Source organism: Crinia signifera, chromosome 6, assembly GCF_055691185.1.
Source record: "Crinia signifera chromosome 6, ASM5569118v1, whole genome shotgun sequence".
Classification (NCBI taxonomy): domain Eukaryota; kingdom Metazoa; phylum Chordata; class Amphibia; order Anura; family Myobatrachidae; genus Crinia; species Crinia signifera.
Genome location: NC_139222.1, coordinates 159,111,658 through 159,131,835, shown reverse-complemented (window position 1 = coordinate 159,131,835; position 20,178 = coordinate 159,111,658). Strand labels below are relative to the sequence as shown.

Below are 20,178 nucleotides of genomic sequence, written 5' to 3'. Positions count from 1 at the left end.
CGTATGCAGACCGTGTTATTAACCATCATCTGTGCCTTACGTTTAATTTCTTTATGTGTTTGACCAGACCGATCTTCAAAACAAAAAGACACAGTATACAGATAACCGGAGTATGGCCAAGGCTAAAAACAGGCTTCAGACAATAAAAAGGTGCCTGCACAGTGAGATGGGAGATCGATACGTTTTGTACTACATAGCATCTAGTTCAAATTGCATGCGATACGCTGTGTGTGATTTGAACTAGATGCGATGCAGTACAAAAAGTAATGCTGCACATACTTTATGTATGCATCACATAGCAGGAACACTGCGATTTGAACTAAAAAGTTTAAAACGCAACAGCCCATTGCCATGTGGGCACCTTTACACTAAGCAACAGTGTTTCAACCCAGCAATTGTAATTACTGCAGGCAATCTGAAATCAGAGTGACAAATCTAAACATCTAAATAATAACATAACGTCCCACTCGTTTACAGGTGTCCATATATGGAAAAACAAGAAAGTCTCTTATAAAAAGTCTTATACAGACCTCGATCCATTCTCTCCTGAAGCAAAGACACATTTATTGGTACAAAAAAAAAAAAGCCTGTATGTCAGTAGACCTGAGGGACACAGGTTCAAGAAGATGTCCTACACAGCCACCAGCTCAATACAAAGTTTAAAGGGTCACTCCATTCATCAAAGGAGAACTATGTTGTAAGGGTTATCTTGCTTTTTATGGAGACATGGTTATTTCACGTAAAGTGGAAATAACTCTTTGAATACAACATGGGAATTGTTTCCATATAAAAAAGGACATATGTAACATGGGAAGCTCCTGAGTGGGAAAATTGTTTTTCTATACATATTATTGCTTTAAAAAAGGGAAGGGGGAGCACCTTCTTGGTCTACTGTATGCATGATTTTATTATTTATCTATTAACAGTTTCTTATATAGTGCACACATATTCAGCAGCGCTTTACCGAGTTTTTTCAACATTCACATCAGTCCCTGCCCCAGTGGAGATTATAATCTATATTCCCTACCACATGTACACGCACACAGACATTCTAGGGTTAATTTGTTGGGAGCCAATTAGTCTACCAGTTTATATTTGGATTGTAAAAAAGATTGTCCTTTGAGGGACGGACAGGCGCTGGTATGGGTTAGATTCCCAGCTGCTGCGCAAAAGTGGGTTAGTTAGTCCCACAATAGGAAAAAGATATTGGGTAATGGCACAGCTCTAATTTCAGGAGGAATGAAATTTACTAAACACCATGGGATGTAGGATAGAAATACTTATTCTTACTAAAAGAAGACTTAGTATTAATAAGACTTTTTAAAGGCAATAATATTGGCAGCAATTGTATGGCATTGTTCCCATTTAGATGGTACCGTACAGGCTGTTTAGTTTGTCACAGTGACTGTCCAATCTGTCACAATAAAGGTGGTACTTGTTAGCACAGGGCTGGGCAACACCGGCCCTCCAGATGTTAATGAACGACACATCCCAGGATGCTTTGCATTCATTTTGCTATGTGGCCATGCTGAAACTGATGCAAGGCATGCTGGGTTGTGTCGTTCATTAACATCTGGAGGGCCGGTGTTGCCCAGTCCTGCGTTAGCATGTCGGTCCCGTTCCTAATGTGACCTTCAATCCATAGTGGGGGGTACAAAGGGGTGCTCTCTCCAATAAAATCCCACTCACTCACTACATGTGGATCCTCACTGGCCAGATGCATTGTAGGCAAGGGGTTCCTGTAGTGAAGGGGTGCTTTGTATTCAGAGGAGATCCTGACGCCCAAAGATGTTGTCTCAAGGTGAATAGAGGAGGTCTGGTCCTGAACTGGGTACCGTGGTAGGCGGGTCAGATTGGTGCTGGTGTAGGAATACCTGACGCGTTTCACCAGTTCAACTGGCATTATCAAACTGATTTGCAATTCAAAACAGTCTGGTATAAATGTTTAAATTAATTGTAATTTATTTATTTATTTTTGTATTCAAAAATGGTCTACATTGAATGATGTTAAAGTTCTTATTTTAAAGTGGCTCACCATTAGATCTGCTACTAACGCTAGGGCTGTTGAGCCTGACTAGACATTGGACCTGTAAGGGTTAAAACTCTTTTAAAAGGTCCGATATCCTGTTTAACTTGGCTGTATCCATCATAAACTTCAATTTGAAATCTAGCACACTGACCTGAAGTTCTTTAGCAGGCTTTGTATTTACAGTAAATGTTAGGACTACACTAGATTAATCTAACACTTTTTTCCCAATTAGGGCAAAGAAGAAAAAAAATATATAGTGTCCTTGTATGCCATAATGGGGTCATCTAAAGACGATGCTCTTGCCAGATGAATTAATGTCTCTGTAGACAGCAACATATGGGATAAACTAGGGTTAAGGAGCCTTGTCAAGTATTTCTTTTAGGGTTGTGCTGGAGATGTGAGGACATACCAGGAGAGGACCAGTAGAAGGGTCCCGCGGGGAGTAACTGCCCGGATAATCATCATCCTCATCTTGGATCTGCTGGAAACCACGTTTCAATGATATCTTCTCCTCTGTCACTGCAAAACAAGAAGCTGATTATTCACAGGAACCAATAAGTACCCTCAGTGAATGTCATTCTAACAGATTCAATGAGCTGTAATGAAGATCTATTGGGAAAAAAACATTTTAAACCATAAATTTCCCCTCTATCTTGTTAACACCTTCAATGATGTCGCTTTGGGTATGGGTCGACTCAGTTTATGTTGACATGCATTCAGGGCTTGCGTCGACACCTGAAAAGGTTGATGCAGCTAACGTCGACAGGGTTGCAAGTTCGACAACGACGATAGTCAAAATGTCAACATGAGTTTTCCCACTTTTTTTGTCCCGAATGTCGACATGGACACCAGCAAAACGTACCGCTGCACTCGCCAAGCTTTTGGTACGTTGCCTCGCTGCACTCGGCACACTATTTTATTCTCCCGCCATGCCGTAGTGGATGTTAGAGCATGACCTGACATACTGACACAAAAAAAAAAAAAAAAGTGGAACCTCCCCTCATGTCGACCTTGCCATTGTCGACCTATTGTTTGTGTCGACATTCCAACTCTGCCAACCTATTTAATGTGTCAACCGATACTTGTTTCCTAGCACGGCCACACCGATGAAGATCTTGGGCATCGCAGGTAAAAAAATCGCGTCGGTCGCATCGCATGCGAGCTAAAAAAAAAACATCGCATGCGATGCGACCAACGCGATGCCCGCGATTTCCCATAGGGAACAATGTTAAATGCCTCAATTTACCCAAATCATCATAGGGAACAATGTTAAATGGGCCAGAAACCCCCCAAAACACCCCTGAACAGTGAAATGGCCCCCCCCAAATTAGTTAACGCCACCCCACGATCAACGTGAACCCGAAGCGTGGCGAGCGCAGCGAGCCCGCGAGGGGCGGCGGTACGCATCCGCCGACCTTTTCATACCCCCACTATCCACGTCGCGTGGAGTTGAGAATAGAATAGTGTGGCGAGCGCAGCGAGCCACCGAGCCCGAAGCGTGGCGAGCGCAGCGTGCCCCGCGAGGGGACGCGGATACCTTCACAGGTAAACGCGTCCCTTCGCGGGCTTCACAGGTATCCGCGTGCGCTCGCCACGCTTCGGGCTCGGTGGCTCGCCGCGCTATTCTATTCTCAACTCCACGCCGACGTGGATAGTGGGGGTATGAAAAGGTCGGAGGACGCGTACCGCCGCCGCTCGCCACGCTTCGGGTTCACGTTGATCGTGGGGTGGCGTTAACTAATTTGGGGGGGGGGGGGATTTCACTGTTCAGGGGTGTTTTGGGTCGTTTCTGGCCCATTTAACATTGTTCCCTATGATGATTTGGGTAAATTGAGGCATTTAACATTGCTCCCTATGGGAAATCGCGGGCATCGCGTCTGGACCATTTAAGCCTTTTTTAGCCGCCTGCGACCAACGCGATTTTGACTTTTTTCAATGCATTTCAATGGGAAATCGCGGGCATCGCAGGCCACTAAAAATTACCCGCGATTGTGGCCGTGCTAGGAAACAAGTACCTGTCAACCTAAGCCCAGTTGACCTTCAATATAGGTCTACCCTAAATGGGGTCGACCTAGTGACCATATCCTGTGGCTTTACCTCCATAATTAGCATTATCTCCATGATTAATAGCACCATCTAGGCTGTAGTAACTATAAAAACATTCAGTTTATATCAAGAACGATGTAATGATTAGTATTAGTGCCTCCCAGCACGGAGGTCATGGGTTAGTCTCCCTGTGCTTGCATGGGTTCCTCCGGGTACTCCGGTTTCCTCCCACAATCCAAAACTATACTGGTAGGTCAATGGTCTCCCAGCAAAGTGAACCCTAGAATGTCTGTGTGTGTGTGCGTGTACATGTGGTAAGAAATAAAGATTGTAATCTCCACTGGGGCAGGGACAGATGTGAATGTTCAAATATTCTCTGTACAGTGCTGCGGAATATGTGAGCGCTATATAAAACAAACCTGCTAATAAATAAGAAAGTAAGGCCGCATCGTGCAGGGGATAAGCAAGAGCAGCAGAATATACAGACTGTTATTTAATAACATGTAATTATAACACCACCACTGTCCTTTCACTGTCACTTTTACTTGTTGCTCCTGGTTACATAAAAAGATGTGTAATTCCTTCCATGGCTGTATAATGTTGACATTAGCCACCCAATCCTGACACAGCAGAGTTGAGCAATTGTTAAACTATATATCCGTATTGCTTGGGTTGTGTATATGTAAGCTATTATAGCTTTTACTGCACGTTCCACAATACAGTAGCTTAAATTAAAACTCAATTTTTCAATTTAAAAAAAAAAGATTAAACAAAATCAGTCGGCACAGTTATATTACAGGCAAAGGCCTAGGTCACAGAGAAGATTAAATCCACATTCCGCTTTCCCCTCTAGAATAGATTCCTACTAGATGTATTTTTCTTTCCACACTAATTTCCCTGTGCACCTTTAAGCCAATTTTAGAATAAAAAGAGTGCGAGGACCCCCATTAGTTTCCCCAGCAGTCATCATGCTTCTGTTATCTTAGGGGCAGTACAATATACACTGGTAAAAGCATCCAGATGCTGGTTAGCCTTATATGTAACAGCAGGGAGAGTCTGTGTGCTCTCCATCACAGAGGCCTACCTGAACGATGAGCCTGCTAATTATACAAGCTGTAAAATAACTGCAGGGAACACAATGCATGACTAACCTGTGAGTCACTGCTTTTATATACACACTGTCAGTGAACACATTTATTTCATTTTGTCCTGTGGGTACAACCTGACAGAACCGTGCTGTAAGAGATTAAGTCTCTGCCAATACAATTTTGACTGCATGGACATCTTTCCTTCTGTGCAGTTAAAGAACAGAGACTAATGCTGCTTTCAGACCGCATAACTGGCTTTGACCCTGTATTTGAAAACGTTTCCAAAAACGGGTCTGCCAGGTAAAACCCCTTTCACACCGCATCTCTTAAACGGTGTATTACCATTTAAGTGGCATATTTTTGACGCTGGCAGACCCGTTTTTGGAAGCTTTCCAAAAACAGGGTTAAAGCCAGTGCGGTTAAAACCAGTAAAGTGATTGTGCACCTTTCAGACCGCACAGATTACCGTTTTAAAATGGTTAAAAAAAAAAAAAAAAAAAAAAATCGGCAAAATACCGTTTTTTAAGTGCGGTCTGAAAGGGGCATTACAAGTTTTGTAAACCCCAAACTGCACAAATGAGTGTTTGAACTAATCTATCTATAACTTCTATCAGAATTAGTATATAAAATTTATTTTTCAAGGTATAGTTGTGATCTCTGCCATTTACTGTCAGCACTGATGGTGTGTTCTGTACTCCCCAAAACAATATCACATTTTCATTTTGTGCATTTTTCCAATCATGTAATTATATGGTAGCCCACGGGTAGTCCAGGCAGAGAATTCAACACTTTGGGAACCCACCTCTATCTATATAGTATTGTACTCATCTACATTACTATTGAATGGCACAGCAGCGGTCATTTAGTCAGAGGTTGAGAAATAAATAACTGGAAAAACCACAAGGAAAAGTAAATGCAGGAAAGAAAACTCAACCTAAAATTGAACTGTAATACTTCCCCCAGGCACCAGAGTAAGGGCTGAGGCTTCTTTCAGCATAAATATAATAATTTTACAGTTTTAATTTTTTACAACAATGATGTTGCTATACATGGGGCTGACAAAGCCGCTTGACAATACTTTCAAATGAATCATTACGGATGAGAAAGAGTTACTGCCCTGGCATGCAGGAAACAGACTGGTCGCTTCTTCCAATCAACGCAAGGAGGAGGAGTTGCTAGGGGTACTGAAATTTGCAGAGATTAATGGACATAAATAGTTTTACATTTCATCAGTAGGCGTGTTATCGGTTCCCTTTGAGCATACTGTAGACATGGACATTTCTGACAATTGCTAAAGTCAGGTCACTTGTTCCAACAGCTGCTATCCCAAACTTGGCAATCAGTGAGTGCAAGGGATTAGCAGCTATATTTAGCAAATTGCAAAATGAATACATTCAGATACAAGAAATAAATACATTGGTGAGGTAGCCCCAAATACTATTACTTCTCAAAATAGGGCACCTTGGTGTGGTGTGGTATAGCAGCCCAACAGTTTGGATTCCGATGGTCAGTATACAACATCAGAATTCTGACCGCTGGTACTCCACAGGGGAAAAAAAAGGAGCGCATCAAAGCCCCTTGAGGCTTGGTGGCTAGCCACAGGTTCTATCCCCCATCTAAGGGGTCATGGAGCCCCAAAGAAAGAGAATAGCCCCATTAATAGGGACCCCGATTGTCGGGCATTTAACAGTCGGGACTCTGATGTTAGGATACTGACCATCAGATTCCTGACTGTCGGGAGGTCATCCGGCACCCACCTTGGTGGTGGTGGTGCTAAAGATCATTTGCGGGTGGGTGATATAAGCATAGGCCAATGCTGCAAGATGTAGTAAAACATTAACAGAGTCTTCACTTGAATATGTGTGTGTGTGTGTGTTTATTAACTTGAAAGGCCAGCACACCTCAAATTTCAGCTGTAGCGGTGCCTTCCCTTGGTACTCCTGGCATGGAGATCCACAAACAGTATAGCTGTCGGTCGGCACTCGCAAAATAACAGACTCTTTAAACGCAGAATTTTCAAGTCAACGTTTTTAAGCCAATTTATTAATGCTTCATCAGGACACAAAAGATAAATGATACAAACAGCTTCATATACATACCAAACCCCCAGTGCAGTGAGGACGCCGGCACAGCCTTCAAGACCTATTGGTCTTGAAACGCGTTGGCGAGGAGGAATTTGGGTGGACAACGTCAGACCTATATCGGGTGAAGCTCTCAGGGACGCCTGGACTTTGTCATACTTGCTTTTGTTGTCTACACTTGTGTTGTGGACCAACACACTCGGTGAGAGTCTGCTGTGTTATACCCATATTGCTATGTTTTATTCTTAATAAAAACGGTATTATACTATACCAGTTTTTCTTTTATATATCGTCTGGACAAGCATTGAATCCTTATGGTGACATTACCGCCCCTTAAGGACACATGATATGTCTACCCTAAAAAAGTAGACCACCTTAACGGGTAAGAGTCCAGTCTAAACCATATCCTGGAAAGAGTTTTATTCATTTGGTGTCCTATATTGTATTTCACTATTGTGTGTTCCCTCTTTTCCTTTTTGGGTAAAACCAAGAATACAAGGAAAAAAGTGAATCTCTCTGCGCCCAGGAACTGTCAGTATCTTCTCTGTATACATTTTTCGTATGATTGGTGTTTTCATACAACTGCACAATTTCATAGGCTGCGACAAGCGCAAAGGTTTTCTTCACAATTGTTTTATATTTACCTTAGAGCCTTGTTGGAACAGTGTTGCCTTATTATAAATGCTGCACCTACCACCACAGACACATCAGAGGTGTAGACCACAGAGCTTATAAAACAAAAATAAACAGAATGTCCCAAGGCGCAATGAAAAAGTCTGTGCTGCCTCAAAGTTGATGGAGAGTCACTGGAAACTCCTCCTTTGGAAAACGCTGTACTTGGAAAAACAACAATGATGGCGCTTGACTCCAATTGAAAAGTGATGGTGGACCAATTGATGGTGTATATATAAAACAAAAATAAGAAATTGTGTCATGTATTTATTCTCAACAAATAAGTGAGCTGAATGGAAGTGGAGATTAGATTCGTACCGAACTCACAAGGTTAATTGTGAGACTTCGTGTGTAAAGGTTTCTTTAGATGGACCACCTTCTGTGTAAAGACACTATGAGTAGATAATGTGCTGCGTACCATACTCACTAGTAAATAGAATTTAATACTCTTGCAGCAGTTTCTTTATCTCCCATCAAACCATCCAATTACACTACATACATGATTATACATGGGTGTATCGAATGATGGAAAAAGAAATAAAAATATATATGTGTGATTCAGGACCGTATTAAAATCACTTTTACGATGGGGTATAGTAGGGACCCTTATGCGTACCAAACACACAGAAATTAGTAATTACGTGTTCATAAAAAGGTATCTTTAAGGGATATCACCATCTGTGTGGGTACATCCTTTCAACAATGATGCGTACCGTACTTACAGCCAAATAGAATTAAAAAAGCACATCAAGGTATCTTTGGGTGCCAGATCATCAGACCAATCGTTGGTCTCTTGAGCGGGGGTGTATTAAAAATAAATATAGGAACAGTCTTAGGGTCACATATAAAATTTATTACAATACAAAATAATAAAAAATAATTAAAAACACTTAAATACCTGTGTAGGTGGCTGGGAGTGGGAAAAGCCACAACCCAGGTGAAAGCAAGATCAGTCACTCTTCACTAATTTGTTGAGAATAAATACCTGACACAATTTTTCTTATATTTTTGTTTTATATATACACACACACCTCATCAATTGGTCCACCATCACTCTTCAATTGGAGTCAAGCACCATCATTGTGGTTTTCCAAGTACAGCGTAGACCACAGAGCAATTACAGAACTGCACTAGTGATGGCTAATGTAAGGAACGATTCAGAGGTGGACATCAAGCTGATATTTGCACAGTTGCCTGATGTTTGTTACTATGCATGCATCTGTGCACTGAACAGGGCATGTGCCACAATAGTGTTTGTAGTGTGGATTAAGATGACGGATCAGTGACTGACAGATAGGGACCATTTCTCTGAGGTTAAAATTACCCCTGTAAACATAGGGCTTGATTCAGTGTTCTAAACAAACCAGATGGAAGGAAGACCGCATTTACAGAATGGATCCTGCATTGTTGTATGCATTACTGCCCAAGTTGCAGCATTTGTTGGCAGGGAGGAGGTGGAGTCAGGCAGCTTTGCTCAAAACAGGAGCATCTCCCTCGTGTCCTAGGGATGCTGAGGTTAGGGTCTGCTTCTTCCAACATAGATATACTGGTCTCGGACACAGATCTGAGATAGCCACTCTGAGTAACCTGAGGGTGACCCATACACACTGCATGAATTCTAAATGTTGCTATGAACAATATATTATTCAGTGTCCAGCCATGTTGTTACATCTGATACGCTGAACATCAAATATGATGAAGTCGATGAGAAATTGCATATACACATTAGTCGATGTGTTCGATATATTGTTCCAATCCACATCAGCATTATATATGCCTGATGTGTACCCAGCCTTACTCAGGTAGCTGATGCTGTGTTTTTGGACACAGCAGTGGATAGCTGAAGCTGGGAGGAGGCTACAGTATTTGCAGGTTTACACACATCAGCTGCTTTTAATAAGGCCACAAATGCTATTAATTTGCACATAAACACAGCTGCTAACATTTAGGGTGGGATGTATTAACATACATCACAGCCCCCTCGCCACACCCCCGCAATGCTAGCACATATGTACTAACATTTGCAGCTAGCATCGCGGTGATGGAGGCCCCCGTGATACCTGTGATGTGGTGTGCGGAGGGTCTCCGTCACCTCCTGGGCTCTGCTGCTGTACAGGGTGTCTCCCCCTCCACCCGGAAGGACATCCCCGGCTGTAACATGCTGTTGGGGGAGGAGAAGCAGCATGGAGGATAGGGAGGGGGATAGGAGGAGATGGTGATAGAAGACCATAGGCTTCTATAGAGTATCACCACCCAAAGGTGGTGATGCCCTGCAATGACATTACAACTGTAGAATTTATAGGATATGACCTGTGATTGCGCACTGCCGCCTATGAACTGTACTGACCCCGGATATCTCCAAATAAACCTTGATATACCATACAATATACACAAATGGGGATTTCCAACCACAGGCGCAAGATGGATCAAAGTGTCCGTGTCTTCTTATATTTTTCTAAATCTTCAAAAGTATTTCTCAAGCATACAGTATATGGGGAAATTCAGAAGAGAGGTTGTTGGTTAGATGTTACTATCCCAAATCTTAGAAGAACGGAGATGAATAAACGACAAAAGAAGATGGGAGCACTCTACTTACGGTGAGTAGGGCAGTGTAAAGACCTGTAGCGGTTTCTTTTCTTCTTCTGGTATCTCTTTTTTCGAATAAGTTTCTCGTTTCCGTGGATAAACGTGTAGGAAGAAAAATAAAGATTTAATGTGTAGATTTGTATTGTGTTCACTGTGTTTCAGAAACCCTCCATGAATTTAACATCAGATAAGAAGAAGTGTTAGGTCGTACCTTACTCACCAAGACATATATACGTCTCATTATCCTAAAACACAAGTTTACACACGGTGGAGGAAATCGGTCTTCTGTAAAGGATACCTTTATGGGAGTTTGTTTGCACAACCAAGTGTGAGTTATGGTACGATATGAGTACCCTTTGGTCACTATAAACAATGGATACAGTCACTCTTACATATAGATATTTATACCTTCTTTATTCTAAAGAGTTATATTACCACTCTTAATCAATCTGACACAATTTTTGTTATATTGTTTTATTACTATCACACCATTGGAGAAAAATATGGTCTGTTGACTTAAAATTGAACCCCACAAAAAAAAAAAAACACGCTACATGTATAAAGTCACATCTTTCCACGTGAGTAGGGGTACGCCCATCCATTATTGGTCTCCATATGAAAAGTCACCTTTAAACAGAAACCTTTATATGTGTACCTTACTTTATGTCTTGGTGAGTAAGGTACGACCTAACACTTCTTATCCGATGTTAAATTCACGGAGGGTTTCTGAAACAGTGAACACAATACAAAACTACACATTGAATCTTTATTTTTCTTCCTACACGTTTATCCACGGAAACTAGTAACTTACTCGGAAAGAGATACCAGAAGAAGAAAAGAAACCGCTACAGGTCTTTACACTGCCCTACTCACCTTAAGTAGGGTACGCCCATCTTCTTTTGTCGTTTATTCATCTCCGTTCTTCTAAGATTTGGGATAGTAACATCTAACCGTCAACCTCTCTTCTGAATTTTCCCATATATGGTTGAGAAATACTTTTGAAGATTTTGAAAAATATAAGAAGACACGGACACTTTGATCCATCTTGCGCCCTGCGAGGACATGGCGGCCGGGTATTAGTAAATTTGAAAATGCTGTAAAACGGGGGTTTTACCACATTTTCGTTTGAGTACATCCCACCCCTAGGATTTACAATCCCTTTAACACTTCAAACCCAAATGTAAAATCTTCATTTAAGGGGTAACAAAGTGATTAAGAAGTTTAGATCTTTATTTAGGCTTGAAAATTAATTACAGCAGTGATTAATTTCTCTACGTACAATTTCTCTTATACCAAACATATATATTTGAGTCATTGGTATTTGAAGCAGTGTGCAGTAGAATATATGTTGTGGGCAGTACTACTCTACAGTACTTCCCAGCAATGTGAAATGGAAGCAGGAAAGCAGAGTGAGCTGCAGTTTGCGCATACCATACCTTTTTCAATGGCATATCGAATACAGAGATCGATCTTCATTTGATAAGCTTCCCACGTAGTGGGAAAAACCAGCACTGCATATAAACAATTACCACTGGAAATAGAGGGAGGACGGATATGGAAGAATGGGGACACATAAAAATTACTCTCTGGATGGAAGGCATGAAGAACAAACAACTGTCCCTGTACTCAATATCCAGCGGAGAAAAAAAAAAAAAGTAGAGGAGTTGGTAGTAAAACAATGCGATAATACAAGTAACTTGACTTAAGAAGCCCAGTGGCATAGCTAGAAGTTTTCCTCCCCCTGCCCCCAATAAATTTCGGCACTGCTGGCTGAGGTGAAAGACGACCCAGCGAGACCTGCTCATTAGATATACTGGGGTGGGGACTGCACTGCACTGGGTCCCCACTTATTAGATATCTACAGGGCGGGACCAGCTCAGTGCTCACTGCTGCCTGGGTCGCCTGTCAGCTCAGCCAGCGGCGCCCACCACAGACCCCGATGGCGCCGCGGGTCACAACTGTCATGACGTCCCAACAATCGTGACCAAGGTGACAGTTTATGCATGCCGAGAATTAGTTCACAATGTTAGCCAAAATGTACAACTACTGACAAATGTATCACCTTCTCTAGAAAGGAGGAAATGGAAACCTTCGGCCCTCCAGCTGTTATTGAACTACACATCCCAGAATGCTTTGCTACAGTTTTAGCATGGGCAAATAGCAAAACTGTAGCAGTGCATGCTGGGATGAGTATTTCAAAGGTTCCCCATCCCTGCTATACGAGTTGTAAAAGAGTTTATCCAAAAGGTACAAAGTGAGACATGACCATTATAATGCACCCTTTTAATGTTGAGGAAAATAGCCCCTTCTCAGTGCACCAGGACACAGGAGACCCCGCCATGCCTAGCTAAATGTGACAAAACTACTTTGATGTATGACCATTCCGTTGTAGTTCTGCTGAAAATTTGTACAGGTTTAAAATTAATTCCCATGTGGCTAAAAGTTACAACATACCAGCTCTGGTACAGAGCCATGTTTTGCAGAGTTTGCTAAGCAAATAAGATGCAAAATGTAAAGAATAATACAGTACGCTACACCTCAGTGTTTCCATTGCACCTAATGGCGAATAGATACTAGATTATGAGGACATATCTGTGTGACAAATGGTAATAGCTAGTTTTACAGATGCTAAAATACTTACCATAAAGAACGGCTGTCCCAGTCACATGCTTACTTATGTATACAGCACACTGTATAACATGGAGCCAGATGAACTGTACATATCACCATGCCTGTACTGCTGACCCAAACTAGGGGTACATTTACTAATATGGGAGTTCTATTAAGGATGGGATGTTGCCCATTCCAACTACTTCTTATTTAAGATTTTCTAGAAGATAATAGATAGGTTCTGATTGGTTGCGATGGGTGACATTCCATTTTCAACAGAAATCCCACCTTAGTAAATTTACCTCTTAATGCCCAAAGTTCTCAACCGGGGACACATTTTCTCTTAAAAAAAAAAAAAAGTCCATCTGCTTAGTGACCACTAATGAAATCTACTTCATGTTTTATATGGTTGCAGAATGACTGTGGATATACAGTAGATCTAGTTCCAATTATTGCAATGCATTAATCTTTGAAAGATCTGTGACGCTGCATTTAGTTACTGTAACTAGGCCGTTTCCCTGGCCACCAGAGGGAGCAATATAAAATCGGATTACAAAGATCTTTTCAGTCAGAGTAACACAAACATTGCAAAGCCGTAAACTCTAGAAAACAGAGGATTTCAAAAAGGGACCGGTCAGGAATATTAATCAAATGTGTGTTAAATTAAATGATAGTTAATACAGACTTGCAGGGTTAAATGTGAAGTTGACATAAGGATGGATGTGAGCATTTATTTTCACATCCCACACTGCAAAGAGAACATTGCTGATTTGATAAAACATTCTGCACTCCACTAATCAGAAGATAGACATGCAAGATCCCAGAGAATCTCAACAATTCATTTTGATTGCTTAAGAGACTACAACATGAGACTCTGCTCAATAAGGTCATTTTTAGTTCACCTCCAACAACCACAATGACCTGACTTCCAGAGCATCCTACACATCATAGGCACACTCAGCAGTTGGAGGCAATGGTGTAAGACAGAAGACAATGAAAGGAGAATACTCAGGGGAACAGTACAAAGTTCATTTTCACATTATGTGGCAAATTTCCCTTAATAAAGATGTGTGTTGCCAAGACATCACTTCTGCTGGAGAAAATCACCAGGCACCTACTATTTAATGCTTTAATAAAAGAATACAGATGGGCACTCATATCATGCACTGCAAAAAGTGTTGGTCACTACACAATGCGACTATGATGCACCAGGTGACTGCAAGGACTCACGCCATATGCATTACAGGTTGAGTATTCCGTATCCGGATATCAATTATCCGAATTATTCCAAAACCGTAGGTTTTTTGGAATAGTTCACATTTCCCCCCCCCTTACCCTTCTTTTATACTTACCTAGTCCCCCGGCGTCCATGGCAGGCCTTCAGCTTTATCTCTGGCGTCTCCAGCGGTCCCAGGAGTGCATTGACGTCACCGGCGCGCCTGGGAACTCGTGCAATGCACTCCTGGGACCACTAGAGAAGCCGGAAATGAAGCTGAAGGCCTGCCATGGACGCTGAGGGACCATCGGGGACAGGTAAGTATGGTAAAAAAAATAAAATAATAATAATTCAAAAAAAACCCGTAAAATTCCCTCATCCGAAATGCTCGTGGTCCCGAGCATTTCGGATAAGGGATACTCAACCTGTATTACATATTTGTGCGCATTGTGGTGCAACCAAGATACATTTTCAGCAAAAATAATAAGCCTGACGCTATTAGACTCTTACAGGGTCTGGTGCACTGAAAGGAGCGGCTTGGTATTATTATTATTAGCGCCGTATAAAGGAACAATACAGGGAGACAAAACTTGGCCTAACATTGAATAAATAACAAAAATAGAGTACAAATAAAGAGCGCCACAGTTCAATACACATTACAGCTTAAATATAAGTATGACTACAGCAATGATGTATGAGGATGTATGCAAGTCCACTTAAATATTCGATTTAGCTCCTCATATTAATCATAGAGCCCATTGCCTTATACCCAGTGCAACAGCACAGCAAAAAACAACGCAACTTCACTGAAGCGGTGTGGCTTACGGTCCTCATGGTAGTGGAGCGTTATGCAAAGCGGTCCTCAAAACCGCTTGTGTGCTGGTAATACCAGCAGATGAGCGTCTCTGCGCATCACCGTTCACCCCTGGGCCATACTCACTGGGCGGCTTTCAGCTCAAAGTCACCCAGTGTGTATGGGCCCTTAAGGACAGAGCTTGGAATACATGTTCATAGATTAAACTGGTAATAAAAGCAAGAGCACAGGAGTATGCTACGCTAAATATTAGTTGTTTAGACTGTTAGTTACAGTGTTAATAAAGTAAGTATTTGACTATGGGCAGTATTGCAGGGGCGGATTGGGCCACCGGGAAACCGGGTCATTTCCCGGTGGGCCGATACGGATTCAGCTGATTTCCCCCCTGGCCAGGCCGCCGCAGTCTCACCTAGCCGGGCCACTAACCACAAGTGGAATGACTGGGAAGGCTGCCAGTGATAAAGATGGTGGCGGCCGGTGGTCCTAGAGGAGATCTACTGCCCATGCCCAATGCAGCAGCTCCTCTTCCTCCTCCTATGCGGTGCTCCACATGTTCGGTCCTGCAGCCTAGAGTGGGGGTGCCCAGCACGGTCTCCACCCTGCTCCAGCTATCAGCGCCAGGACCCCTGCCGCCACTGAAGAAAAGCAGCTGTTAAGTGAACGTCTCCAACCCGTTATCAACCACCACCCCCTCCCCCTTCCCCCCTCCCCCCCCAGACAACACTCCAGCACCGGTCCTCTAGGATTTCATTACCAATCCACCCCTGGCAGTATGGTCTATTTAATGCAGTGCTCTACCAGATTTAAACCTACAGATTTCATTGTAATAACTTAAAGTATAAAAGCTTTAGATACAGAAATGTAATAGCAATAATTGCAATCTGCTTACAAACTAATAACACACTATTTAGTAGGAAATAAGCTCTATAACACACACACAAACATGTATAGATTTGCAAAACAGTGACACAACCTGTTAAAAGACTGTGCATTAATATGAATGTGATGCGGGCACCTGTGAATGAGGAGGGGTTAATAGGTTGTGCTCCTCAGGAAGCGGTGCCGCTCACATCCATGTCTCAAGAAAAGCAGAGAAGATCATTGTCACATGGGGTCCCTCAGGGGCGGTGTACCTGGAGGTTCCCTAGGGCTGTCATCTCCATCGATTGCCAGTCTGAGCTGCTGGATGAAGTCGGCGGTGTAGACGCCACGCTCCTGCCAGATGTGTAGCAGCCTCTCCAAGGGTTTCCGGCAGCCATCGTCTGCCTCACTGCATGACAATAACAGAGGGGCACAGGAAAGATAGAAGTGACATTAGCATTATAAACCACGTCATTCAAAAAACCCTTAACCAAAAAAAAACAAGAATAGATTATGGAGGGGGGGGGGGGGGGGTACAAAGAGGTAAATGAGCAGAGGGGAACAAGGGGAAAGCTTTACAGGATATATGGCCCAAGGGACCTAGAATAAGGGGAAAAACTGTAATTAGAAAAAAAAAAAAGTTGGAGTTATTCGGTAAATTACTTCATGAGGGATTTTTTTTGTGTATTCTAGACGAATGCTCCCACTGAGCCTTGAATATAAGCCCATGTTTGCAGAAAACCTGGATCTTGTGATTTATCTGAAAGTTGTTAACTGCCAAATGCTGCTGGCAAGCTATTATCTTTACTTCCTTCAGAATTTTAAGTGTGCGATTTCTGCATTACAAGGCAGCATTTAACGCTAAAGCCGTAAAAGCACCTTCATGCTGTAACCAATAGCATCCACTATAGGTTTAGAATTAGTATATCATTCATTTTCTAGCCACCCAATGCACTAGCTGTATTATAATCAGATCACAATATTGTCAGTTTCTGCTTGTAATCACTCCAGTGTTCAGTTAAGGAATAAATAAGAAGCGTTAAAAATACAGGACTGCACAGCAGCCGTGCAGAGATCTACGGAAAGATTTTTAAACATTGTCGATTTATGTGAAGGTGGTGTTAACCGGGGACACAACTGATCACGTTATACTAACTACATTTACAATGGATACAATTATTGGATGACACTATAGATACAAAACTTGTCAAGCAGATAATGTGTCTCTAAACGTACTCTGCACAACTGATTTGTAATAAATACTGCAACTCATTATCGGCCGTGATCTCCAACATTGCAGTGTTTCTGAAGTGCATGGAAAAAGAGTGGGAGAACACCAAAAATGTGGTAAATAACATAGCAGGACAGTGTAGTGTAGTTAATAGCACTAACAGCTATTAGTGGCAGTGAGAAAGTATTGGAGGCAGCAGTTTTTCCAACTTTTAGAAATTATTGAAAATTAATAGCAAGTGTATGCAATCAAATAAAAGGGCGGACAAATTATTTTTTTATTTATATTTTTAAAGTGGACAAAAAAAGGAGAGAGATGTGTGAGGAAAGCCACCTGTCGCAGAGGCCAGGAGATCTGTCCTATGACTGACATCCCTGACCGTTTCCAACCACCTAAAAACGCAGCTAGAAACATATTTTCAGAAAGAGAGGCCAACCCAGCTCCCAAACGGCCGCAGACTGTCAGTCACTGACAGTCTGCTACCCTGCTTCTGATGTTGCAGGGCTTGGCTGGTTCAAGCACCCGCAGAAAAGGTCCTGGGAATGTACAAAGTACAGATAATCGGTACTTTGCAAAGAATATCGCAGGCGGGACTGCATCTAAATGGCCCTTAATACATCTGGTAGCATGTCATGTGACAAGGTCAACAGGTCATTACGTCGACACAAAGATTAAGACGAAATAGACTAGGTCAACATGGGGTTTTTCACTTGACATGTGCAGACAGGTGGGATTTCATGCCCTACCATCCATTAGGGCATGGTGGGAAAATAAAATAGTGTGCCCGAAGCATGGTGAGCCATGCGAGGGGACGCGGTGCACTTTATCCTGTGTCCATGTCGACATCCACGTAAGAAAAAAAATGAATGCTTGTGTCAACCTAATGACTTGTCGACCTTGTCCCCTGTTGACCTAGACTCATGTCGACCTAATGACTGTGGACCAACTTATGGTCGACCAAATGATCCATACCCTGAGTACTATTGAACATCTATGGAAAGAGTGGAAATTTGCAGTCTGGAGAAAGCATCCTTAAAATCTTAAACAGTTAGAGCAATTGGGGCGCACTACCAGACAGAAAGGCAGGCAGAGATGGGGAGAGAAAGGGAGCAGTGGGTTACAGCCCTATACATCAGTGACATATTGCCACATTGTTCTGATCCCCTGACGGCCGGGTCGGGGTTTATGAAATATCAGACAATTTAAAAAAAATTACCACTCAAAAGGGTTAACCAATCTGCATCCAAGGGAATTTGTCAAAATAGGTGTGAAATTGCCAAGCAAACTTTTTTTATTAACATTTTGAGTGCCAACGTTGCTGTGAGAGATCCTCCAAATACCCATTAAAAATGGCAGAGCCGCTCACAGCAACTTTATTTTTGCGTGCAATATTTAACTCAACTTCAGTTAATTGACTGGATGTATTTATAGTTTTTTTTTTTTTAATTGAGTCTTTATTTTTCATTTTTCAACAAACATATAAAATATAAAAAGTAGACATGACAATACAAGGTAGAATACAAAACGATCATTATACGGAGGCAGATAAAGAGAAAAAATCTGGGATAATAGTTACAAAGAAAATGAACAATAACAGCAGATACAGGAGGACATATACAGACGGTGGAAGTGACGCCTGGTGTCAAGCGACTGTTAAAATTTTTGAATGCGGAACACTAGGAGATATAATGTTGGAGAGTTACTCAACGGCCCATCTATGAGGCTTACTAAGACAGAGGTTAGTAGTTCTGGCTATAGGTAAAGTAGTGAACTGAGAAAAAGACCAAAAAGTTATAGTGATAAAGAATAGCTGGGTGAGAAAAAAGGGGCTTACGACATGTGCACGTGATTTCTAGAGAGTTTTTTATAAACCTCTATTACGGGTATAGTCAGGGAAAGTGCATAAGTGCAGAAAGTGCAATGTGCTGATATGCCTGGAATTCCGACACAACTTTATATATCCCATTGCTCCACCAGGGTGTACACGTAAAGTAAAAAGAAACAACAAAAAAAAGAGGTTGTGTTATTGTTTAAAGTTTAAAGTGCTACGTGACCAGGGTCTAAGACCCATTTGAAGCCCCATTGAGGCACACTATATGCACATATATTTAATTTACGTGAGTCCATACGAGGTATTCAAAACCTAATATGTTAGCAAGTGCTGCTATATAAGAAAGACCGGTAAACCCTTCATATGTGGGGCCAAAGATAGAAAAATTGAACTATAAGAAACTTGCTAGGATCAATTTGCGTGAGTCTATCCTGTGAATTGGTAAAAAACAGAGCTATACCAGGGTTGCCAGATGGAAAAAAATTTTATACTACGCCCTGTAGAAGCATAATGGAATTTCTCGTGTTCGAATGTCGCATTCACCAAATTGAGCCATTCATTAAAAGGCGGCCCATTTTTTGCCATCCAATAGCGGGCTATAACTACTTTCGCGATAGCAGTAAGATGCAGAAGGAGAAGGCTCAAGTCGCTAGTCATTACACCCTCCTCCCATAACCCCATTATCAAGTTGATGTCGGTAAAATTGACCTGTGCCACTCCCAACCCGGAGAGTACCTGGCAGACCCTTTTCCAAAATCGGTCTACTTTGCCACACGTCCTCATTAAATGCCAAAATGTTGCCCCATTTTCGCCACATTTTGGACAAGTGTCGACCCCAGATCCCTTCATCTTTCTTAATCGTACTGGAGTCAAATAAGTTCGATGTATGATATTGAACTGAACTTGTTGTACACGTATAGAATTTGTTGCCTTCTTTTGGACTGCTAGGGCCGCCTGCCAGTTACTCTCTTTAATCTCGGGAATATCTACTGCCCACTTTTGCATGAGCTGAATTAGCCCTTCATCGGGAGCGATAACCGTTAAATATTTGTAAAGTTTTGAGACTCCTTTACGTAAGGTAAGTTTTTTCAAGAAAACCTTGATAGGGGTCTC

General features: G+C 42.0%; 1 protein-coding gene across 1 annotated transcript in view; it reads right to left on the bottom strand.

The window, feature by feature from the left end:
• The window catches only part of RPRD1B (regulation of nuclear pre-mRNA domain containing 1B), a 55,459-nt gene that overhangs the window by 12,914 nt on the left and 22,367 nt on the right, over positions 1 to 20,178 (bottom strand). The window contains exons 3-4 of the mRNA XM_083147806.1: positions 16,276 to 16,412; positions 2,439 to 2,548 (exon numbers count right to left, since the gene is read on the bottom strand). Of these exons, the coding sequence (XP_083003932.1) occupies positions 2,439 to 2,548; positions 16,276 to 16,412 (247 nt within the window). The remainder of the gene's footprint in view (positions 1 to 2,438; positions 2,549 to 16,275; positions 16,413 to 20,178) is intronic.